The sequence below is a fragment of the Asterias amurensis genome, chromosome 21 (assembly GCF_032118995.1).
Source record: "Asterias amurensis chromosome 21, ASM3211899v1".
Lineage (NCBI taxonomy): Eukaryota > Metazoa > Echinodermata > Asteroidea > Forcipulatida > Asteriidae > Asterias > Asterias amurensis.
Genome location: NC_092668.1, coordinates 7547194 through 7557541, shown reverse-complemented (window position 1 = coordinate 7557541; position 10348 = coordinate 7547194). Strand labels below are relative to the sequence as shown.

The following is a 10348-nucleotide window of genomic DNA, read 5'->3' as shown; positions in this document are numbered from 1 at the left end:
ACTACAATGTAATGCTTTGTCTGAAGATTATATTCTTTTTGGTAGTTAGAGGTAAGGCACATTCAAAATATCAATAACAAAACCTGACAAGATTTGCATTATTGGAATGATCAGCAGTATTTGATGAAGGGGATGACATATTATAGGCCTAACCCAGTACCTCAGTCACAGCTACTTTGTTCTTGTAAGGGCAAGAGCCTTGGTACCCCTTGAAATGTTTACTACAAGAACAGGTGCCTTATGAAGGAAAACAACTGCCCTGGCCTAATAAAGGTGATTGCATTACAATGATTGATACAGTATCTCAGTCCAGAGTCAATGGAAGTGATTGCCACCATGTTCCTGGCCATTGCCTTGGTGCCCCTTGCAATGTTTAGCACAAGTAGAGGTGCCCCTGCGAAGGAAAACAACTTCCCTGCCCGAATGAAGGTGGTAGCATTAGTAGGGTTGATACAGTACCTCAGTAACAGAGGCAATGGATGTGATTGCCCTTGTAAGGGCAAGAGCATGCAATGGCATTGCCTTGGTGCCACCATGTTCCTGGCCAGTGCCTTAGTGCCCCTTGCAATGTTTAGCACAAATAGAGGTGCCCCTGCAAAGGGAAAAAACTTCCTTGCCCTTAAAACAAATTACCAGGCTGGCATTTATCTTAGTTTATTCTTCCACAAGCCAATTGGACTCGGGGGTTTTTTGACCTTTCTGATTTACTCCGTAAAAATTTATAATTTAAGAGGCCAATCAGTTCAGGGCGACTTCGGCAGCCAGACACATTGCTTGAGATCAAAAGTGTTTGATTTTTCTGGAGAAAGAAAAACCAGAAGCCACAGGAGAAAATCCCTTGAGGCATAGGAGAGAATCAGCACATTACTCTACTCCCATATGGCCATAGCCGGGAATCAAACCATGGCCACAGTGGTGAGAGGCGTGGGTTTAAAGGCAGTGGAAACCATTGGTAATTACTCAAAATAATTATTAGCATAAAACCTTACTTGGTGACGGGTAATGGGGAGAGGTTGATTGTATAAAACATTGTGAGAAACGGCTCCCTCTGAAGTGCCATAGTTTTTGAGAAAGAAGTAATTTTCCACGAATTTGATTTCGAGACCTCAGATTTAGAAATCAACCACCTAAACGCACACAACCTTTTGGGACAGGGGTGTTTTTTTCTTTCATTATTATCTCGCAACTTCGATGACCAATTGAGCATAAATTTTCACAGATTAGTTATTTTATGCATATGTTGAGATCCACCCACTGTGAAGGCTAGTCTTTCACAATTACCAACTGTATCCACTGCCTTTAACGCCATGCCATCCAAATGACACATCAAAATCAATAGTGTATAACGTCTATACTTGATTTGTTTCTTCGAAATACTTGATCAAGGCTTCACACGCCGTCTCTGCAGACGAGATACATCCATCAAAGTTAGAATGCGTAAAAGCATCACCAGCTGCGACTATTGCATAGGTAGGTTGCTGGGCCAGGAACACACCTCCAGGGGCGCCTTCATATGGAGTAGACACCTAGCAAGCACACCAAAATATTGCACGTCAATGGTGAAGAAAAGATATCATTGTTGCAGTTTAAAGGCAAAGTATTTGTTTTGTGATCTGATTGATTGTTTCAATCCAATAATGTAGATGTACACAATAAAACTAACTAAAAGGTATTTGTTTTTTAAAGATATTGATGAAAATCAGGAGCGAATATGTCCGGGTAGGAAGCTAATAGGCCTTTTTGAGGTATGGCGGACTTGATAGGAATGTACTAAGTGGTTTGGGTGTATGTACACAAATTTACCCAAACCTTATAGTGTTGTAGCATTGTGTCCGCCATATTTTAAAAAGGCTTATTGGAAAAACACAATCTGAGAAATGTTACTGACAGTAATGCTTCTCAGATTCAAATAGTAAAAACTGATACATTTTTACATTACAACATTACTTTGAAATGAAATGTTTGTAAAAATTGTTGATACTATGGAACGTTGATGTACATCTAGCCTTGTAACCAAACGTTTTTGGTATACACACAAATTTACCCAAGCGTAATAGTGTTGTAGCATTGTGTCCGCTATATCTCAAAAAGGCTTATTGTGCCTAGTACCTGTAGGTATATCTGAGGTGCCTCTCAGTGCCTTCTTAAATCCACGGAATCAAACATCTGAACCCTTTCTACAGGGTGGAAGCAGCCTGCGCTGCACCAACATATCACAGGTTATAGACAACCTCAATGCCATTGGCCTACAACACATGTTCCTGCTGCCCAGGATCAGCCTGGATGGCACAAACAAATTTCTAACATTGAAAACACCTGTGGCCAAAACATCTTGGGCCAAATAAGCCCTGAGTAGCGTCAACAGTATATATAGTATAAGAGATGTTAAATTTGCATCGGGGATAAAGAATATTAATTTTGGTTTTTACCCACACACCAATGTGTGTTAGCATTGTATACTCAGAACTGACCCGAGTCCTGTGAAAAAATATCACACGCATGTTACTCGGGTGGGATTCGAACCCACGACACTTGCAATTCTAGAGCAGTGTCTTACCAACTAGACTACCGAGGTTGCCCGGTAGCTAGAGGCAGTTCGAATCCTATATTTTGGTAGCGGGCACCGCAACAATATAAGCGATGTTAAATTTGCATCGGGATAAAGAATATTAATTTTGGTTTTTATCCATACACCAATGTGTGTTAGCACTGTATACTCAGTACTTATAAATATAATATATATATTTACCTGTGAATATCGCCATCGTTGACATTTGACCTTTGCTGGTTCTGGGAGGTCAGGCATCAGCTGACGTAAATGTTGCATGATGATTGATTGTACCTCATCCTTGTCCGTCTCAAGGTATTTTATACCAAATGGGACACTTGTGTGAACAACAAGAGATGGTCCTTGTTTGCTGGAATCTGTAGGGTAGAAAAAAAACAATTGTCTTAAAGCAATCGCACAACATAGGTGAACAGTATTGTCCAAAGACCCACACTTTGTGTATCATAACTTAAATATAAAATAACAAGCCTGTGAAAATATAGGCTCAACTGGTCATCGGAGTCGGGAGAAAATAACAGGAAAACCCACCCTTGTTTCCGCACGTTTCGCCGTGTCATGACATGTGTTTAAAATAAATATGTTATTCTTGATATCGAGAATTGATAATTATTTTAATGTTTTCTCAAAACGTAAAGCATTTCATGGAATAATATTCCACGTGAAGTCTTTCATCATTACCTTCTGTAAACCCTGTAAGTTATTTGTAAATCTGTGAACTTTTAATTTTTGTTCTGTTCAGAAAGTGTCCAATGGCTTTAAAGGTGGGGTCATTGTTAAGTTTTTGCTTTCTGTCAATGTAATGGTGATTTACTAGCAAAATGATCAAGAATGATACAATGGACGTAAAAATTCAGCTGAATACAGAGTCTACTTGTTCAGAAAACAGCAACAAAACAGTCACTGTATTTTTACACAAATGTAGAATCCATCCACATTTAGCGAGGTGACACAGGGTACCAACCACATATGGCAGCAGCATTCACTAATGGACACCAACCCTCTGAAATCTGAGAGACGATTCAAAATAATAATTATAATAATAGCCAGTTTTTATATTGCGCTTTTCACATCCGGAGGGCTTCCAAACGCGCTTCACATTATTACCCCTTATCACTGGGCCTTAATTCACTCCTTAAACCATCTCAGCTCCCTTGTATGCAGCCTATGCTAAATCAATCACAAGAACCATCTCTGCCCTCACAGGTACCCATTTACCCCTGGGTGGAGAGAAGCAATTATAGTTAAGTGTCTTGCTCAGGGACACAATTGTCACGACCGGGGTTTGAACCCACACTCTGCTGAACTTGAGTTCGGTGTTCTTATCCACTCGGCAACGACACCCTGCATGAATCAGTTCGCATATTCAAATGTTTTTAAAGCCATTGGACACTTTTGGTAAACAGTATTGTCCAAAGACCCGCACTTCGTGTATCACAACTTATATATAAAATAACAAACCTGTGGAAATTTAGGCTCAATCGGTCATCGGAGTCGGGAGAAAATAACGGGAAAACCCACCCTTGTTTCCGCACGTTTCGCCGCGTCATGACATGTGTTTACTATAAATCTGTAATTCTCGAAGTTTTTGAGAAAGAAGAAATTTCCACAAATTTGATTTTGAGACCTCAGAATTAGATTTTGAGGTCCTGAAATCAAGCATCTGAAAGCACACAACTTTGTGTGACAATGCTGCTTTTTATTCTTACATTATTATCTCGCAACTTCGACGACCAATTGAACTCAATTTTTCACAGGTTTGTTGTTTCATTCATATGTTGAGATACACCAAGTGAGAAGACTGGTCTTTGACAATTACTAATAGTGTCCAGTGTCTTTAAGATGGAGAACTTTTGTAAATATAAGATTGTTGAATCTTACCAACTCCTCTTTTCTCTGTGTCTACCGAGATCCATCGGATGCAAGGATCTTTCTGAACATAACGAGCACACGGTGAAGTATCCAGAGATGTTCCCTGATCAAAGAACAGCCCCAAGGCGTAGCGGGATGAATATGACACAGACTGTAGTTTTGATTTCACTCCACTGTTTTTAGCTGTGGTAAAATGAAATAATAATAAAAAGACAGTTCTCTAAGAACAAACTCTACCTGGCAAGTAGATACACACATGGTGTTACCGCAAAGCAAATATACATTGATCATAGATACCTCACCATGCAATGCCTCAAATCCTATTAAACAAAAAAACTGTTTCAGCCAAAGGAACACAAATAAAAAAAAAGAGAGCTAAATACAAAGTTTATCAACTTGTTTGAATATCGTTGATTGATTTGGGGTTGAACAAAGAAAAGCGACTAGAACCCCAAAATACTTTACCCAGTCAGTTTCCCTTGTGGTTAATAGTTGCATTCCGTTAAGGTGATCCCCTGGCTGCAGCTTCCCAGGTTGTATTATAAACTTGGGTGTTATCCTTTACTACACGACAGCTAATGATTGTGTGGCTTATGACTGGCAATCCTTACAAAGATATTGACAAAATAGGGAGACCGCCAATATAGGTCCTAGATAGCCCAGCTGGTACAGCGCTGGCACTTTACACCGGAGGTCTTTGGTTCGAATTCTGCTTTAGTCAACTCTTCTTTGTTCAATCCCAAATCATTTAAAAAAAAATTATTAAAAAATTTACTCTCGAATTAAACTCAAGGTTGATCGCTGGCACATTAATCTGGAGGTCACAAACCTCAATTTTTTTCTTTGTTTAACCAAAGATTCTATAAAATTTACCCCATCAGTATCTGGTTCTGGTTCTGGTGAATTACTGCACAATCTCCAAATATTGGGATGTACACATGCAGGTGACTGAGCAGCTATGATTTATTACTTGATAATAAATTTTCGGCAAATTATTCTTACCAAGTGCTTCTTGAACCAAACCCTTCAGTTGAAGAATTTGAGGTGCTGGCATCGTCAAGATGACAGCATCGAATACCTCCAACTGATCTTCCTGTGGGTTAGCAATGATCTTGATGGTCGTCTGCGTTTCTCCTGTCACTGAATCACCCTCCATGACATTGGGCTGAGAGTCCATGTAGAGTTTGACGGATGGAATCGGTGGTTGGGTGGAATCATTCATGTTTACTGCTTCTAGTTTGACAAGAGGGCGTTCATATTGCACTGCGGATTCTGTTATATAAAATGGATTATCAAAATAAAATAAAAATCTCAAGGTTTTAACTTGTGTCATCCAATAAGGTTTGAAATGTGCATGGTGGGAGTATAATTAGGTGAGGTTTGCAGTAAACATTATTATAATATAATAATAATATAATATTTAAGTCTTATAGTACACACAAATCTACCAAACAAGGTACTCAAGGCGCTGATATATACAGACTTTCAGGAAGATAGGAAATTGCAGTGATGAATTCTGAGACCCAATGAATAGTGCTATGATTAACTCTCTGACCCCTGAAGGGGCACAGCAATTTCCCTCTGGTAGGGGGTACCTCCATGATGAAAATGTAAATTTGTAATGAAACTTTGCAAGGGCACCGCAACAAAAGCACAGGGCACCACTGCAATTGCTGTGGGCGCTAGGGCATAATTGTGCAAAGACATATAAAAGTCAAGAAGCTGTTACCACAGCCACAGTACAGAGACAGACCCCTCATTAGGGGTGTTGAGACATAAACAAAAGATTATGCCTGAACTTAAAACAAAAAACATACTTTAAAACAGCAACAAAACAATCCAAGTTAAGAAACTTTACAGAATTGTAAGTACTTTATATACATAAACTGACAAACCTGTAAAAGTTTGAGATCGCTCTGCCATCTGGGTCACAAGAAAGAAAGTGTAAAAACCGATTACACTTTTTGCATGACATCGATTACAAAAGAAAATGAATAAAACGCTCACTGAGCGATAAACTGTGAAATAAGTTTTCTTTGATTCCCATCAAATGTGACATTTCAGACAGAAATATTTCGAGGGATATTTTCTACTTTTATCATCATTAGACCCTGTAAGTTTTTCTGAAATCTGTGATCTTAGACAATTTTTTTTCTTACCAATTCTGTAATGTTCCTTTAAATACTAAAGATAAAGATTTGTACCTGAATTCTTTAAGAAGTGTTTGACGATTGAGCTTACTCCTTGCGGTGTGACGTAGTGCACAGTACCTTGCTCATAATGACTATCTCTTGCACCATCAATGGTCGCTGTCAATGGTTGCAATAAGCCATTGGTCAGAAGTTCCTGGTGGTAGCTTATGAGAAGGAGAAGAAGCAAGTAAAAGAAAAAGTAAATTTAAAAAAATTGATGTCATTCTAAAGTTTAGAGATCTTCACAAAAGAAGCAAGGTAACTTGATTAAAAAACCTGTTTATTTTACAGTACAACAGTACAGGCATACTTGTCTTCATTAAAGACACTTGACAATATTGGTAATAGTCAAAGACCAGTCTTCTCACTTGGTGTATCTCAACATGCATAAAATAACACAACTGTTAAAATTTGAGCTCAATTGGTCGTCAAAGTTACTCGAGATCAGACTAGTCTTTGGAAATCCACCCCTGGTTTTGGCTGCATATCACACCACAGCACCTTGTAAAGAATAACAAAGTGCTTTGTCAATAAATTGGTCTAAAAAGTGTGGCTCCGCAAAACCTTAAATGAAAATACTGAATGTTGAAGACTTTGAGCGTCACTGACTGAGAGTATGACGGTGTGAGCACTACATAAGAAGTCACTAGTTACTATCATTATGTGTGTTACACTGATGGGAGCTGTACCTCTCATGTTTCTTTGCATAGTCCGGTGTTACAGTGATGTACTGGGCTCCAAGATCAGCGGTGCACTGTGGGTTATCAGGACTTCGACTTGTACTCATACGACCACCTAAATGAGAAGACATCAAGTGGCAAATTAAATACTGTAAACTGTAATGTAGGCAGCGACAAATTAGGGTCAGGCATGGTTAGTCTGTGATGGTGTAGATGAGTGCTATTGTTCTAAATCCAGCTCTGTAGACGATGTGACCTATGTTTACATTCAGTTACTTGTTACATTAAGTTACTCGTCTTAATTTTAAGACTGGCTATAATTCTACGACATTTTAATATCTCTTGGGACTAGTCTTAAAGGGACTGGTCCTGACTCTTTGCGGGATCGACCCCTGATATGATATAATTGTAAGTGTATTTCCTATATGGACACCTTTTTAAAGTATTGAAGTTTAACTAATCTTTTTATAGTAGTGCTTTTCCATAATTTTTTAAATTTCGCGGTTTGTGGTTTTAACTATTGGCTGGTCCATTTTGTGGTTTATATTTTTAGAAATCTTTTATGCTCTTTGGTTTTTTTTGCTCTTGTTTGCAGCTATTTTTAATGTGTACAGCGCCTTGGGGTCCAGTCATGGATGTAAGGCGCTTTATAAGCGTTGTTTATTATTATTATTATTATTATTCAAACTGCCCTGCCTTCTGTTGACAAAACACTGTATACGTCATGTTTCGCCGGGCAAAAAGACTCGTAGTCATGGTAAGATTGCATACACTTTCTAGCTGGCTGCCAAAACACAAAGGTTTTGCCCGGCGGTATGCACGCGAATCATGTTATGGTTTTCGAGTGACGTCAGAGGTCACATCGTCTATACTAGCCCTTTTGAGGTAAGGTTTAAAACTGGCTCTAGCAATCAGACTAGCTCGGTGGTTTAGCAGTGGCGGTAATACACTGTTCTAGCAACCAATGCAAAAGGTCAGGGACTTGGGTTCGAATCACATACAATTGTTTTTCCAGTGGATTTGTTTTCACAGAACTCGGGAAAACTGAGTAAACATGTAAAGTGCTTACAAATCGGTGTAGGGGTAAAAACAAATTGTATTTTTTATCCCTGATGCAAAATTAACATGTTTTTATAAAAAGTATTAGTTCTAGTTGCGGTTCCCTCAGCTAATAAAGGACTCATGTCAAACTGCCTCTATCTAGCTTTGGCTTGCTCGGTGTTTGCGATATAAGGTACAGTCATTTGACCAGTTCGGGATCATTGACCAGTTCGGGATCACTTCAACTTTGCAATAACCAAATAGTTATATCACTTCTCATTATTACCAATTTCTGTTGATAAATGTGAAGATTAACACCCATTAAACCAACAAACCCAAAATAAGGTGCCAAACATCATCAGCAAATAAATTATGGCTGTTTTCCTGAAGGTTGTCTGCGAAATTTATCATTTTTTTGTTTAAAAATGTTGGTTGAAAAACACTGTTAAAACTTCTTACCTTTAGAATTGGAGTGCCGGGGCAAAAAGTATTTATGTAAAATGATAAAAATGTGTAAAAAAACATTCCTGTAAATACTGTGCAGACATCTTGTTTTTTTGAGGAGACGAAGTTACCAAAATCTTCTTTAGGGGGGCAACTTACCCTTGACCAGTTCGGGATCACTCAACATCTCATTGCGTCAAATGGTGCCGCACTAACTTACTAAGTATGGTAAAATCATACTACTGCAGTAGAAAGTTTATTCAGATGATTTTGAGAAACATTACTTCAACAAATTATTTTAGATTCTTTTTTTTTTTGAGAAATTTAAACTTGGAGGGGTCGATAATGCTTTTTAGGTTCGCTTCACTTTTTCATTTGCCTTTGCTGTTGTTTTGTGGTTTTGTCACTGGGTTTTTTGCGCTGCTATTGAAGACACTTGCATGACATTCACTAAACAAATAAAGTCCAAGTCCATGCCAACACACCTCTGAAGTTTCGTGTCCTTGAGAGACAGTTTTATGAATGGGAGTATGGGTTTGCAACAAAGGGCACTCTACTGATTCAGAATAGATTCAACTGATCCTGAACTGGTCAAACAGGTGACAATACTTTTCTTAAAGCCTCTTCAAAAGAACTAATCTTTTTGTGTCAGTGAATACTTGGTGAGTTTGATGTCATGTTTAGGTAAACTGATAAACTTTTTTGTTTAAAATATCAAAGAGATTGCAACAAAAAACAATGTGAATTCAAAAAGTGATCCAGAACTGGTCAAACGACTGTAACCCTCCTACTGTCGGCAGGAGGGTTACGTTATCACAACTATATATACCCTAGGTCACAGGTGGTAGTACAGCGAGTTGGAAGACAATGAAAAGGTTGTGGGCTGGGTTCGAATCCCACTTGAGGTATAGACCTTATGCACATGACGTCATTTCAGTACGGCGCCCTCGCCTTGAGATTGAGGTCAAAAGGAGGTTGTTCATTGGCCAAACTATGTGCGTTTCGATTGTTTCGTCACCGTTTGACCTCAAAGATGGCGGCTGGATAACGTCTATGCATAAGGTCTATTTGCATGTATTTACAGTGCTTGGGTAAACACAAAAAATGACAACTCTAATGTGGCCTATTGAGGGCGCATTTTCATTTACAAAAGTATTTTCAAAATCTACTTATTTTTATAAATAAATCAAAAAATAAAATTGCCAAACCTGCTCCTCTCGCCTTGTCCCACACCACCAGCTCAACTTTATTTTTCAAATTCTGCCTCAAAATATTGGCGCAAAGGGCCCCCGTTGCCCCTGCACCAGCTATAAGAACTCTCGGCATCATTTAGCTGTTGGTTTTTTTATGGAGGAGGTAAACTTGGAGGACATTGACCCCGACATTAATGTGTTGTGTAGCTAGCCGTGTACACACACACTGTGATGTGTGACACAGAAGATTCTGCCCCCCCCCCCGGCGATTTGTTTGTGACTATTTGACCTACAAAACTAGATAAAGTTATTTTCGGAATTTACCATTCTTAAAAAGGTAATTTTTATTTTCAAGAGAGC

At 38.7% G+C, this 10348-nt stretch overlaps 1 protein-coding gene across 1 annotated transcript; it reads right to left on the bottom strand.

Annotated features, from left to right (window-relative positions):
- Positions 1-118: 118 nt before the first annotated feature.
- Positions 119-10233, bottom strand: LOC139952977 (renalase-like). Its single transcript, XM_071952330.1, has 7 exons — positions 10004-10233; positions 7320-7425; positions 6643-6794; positions 5441-5710; positions 4448-4621; positions 2750-2925; positions 119-1526 (listed from the first exon to the last, which is right to left on the bottom strand). Exons 1-7 carry the CDS (start codon positions 10122-10124, stop codon positions 1350-1352), a joined length of 1176 nt encoding a protein of 391 aa, XP_071808431.1. The 5' UTR covers positions 10125-10233; the 3' UTR covers positions 119-1349.
- Between the last annotated feature and the right edge of the window lie 115 nt (positions 10234-10348).

Bases quoted from the DNA above. Each gene is read 5' to 3' on its own strand.
- LOC139952977 (XM_071952330.1), bottom strand. From the start codon at position 10,124: ATGATGCCGAGAGTTCTTATAGCTGGTGCAGGGGCAACGGGGGCCCTT. The intron at 6,795-7,319 runs GTACAGCTCCCA...CCTTCTCATAAG, and splicing joins TATGCAAAGAAACATGAGAG to CTACCACCAGGAACTTCTGA. The intron at 1,527-2,749 runs GTAAATATATAT...TGTGCTTGCTAG, and splicing joins AACGATGGCGATATTCACAG to GTGTCTACTCCATATGAAGG.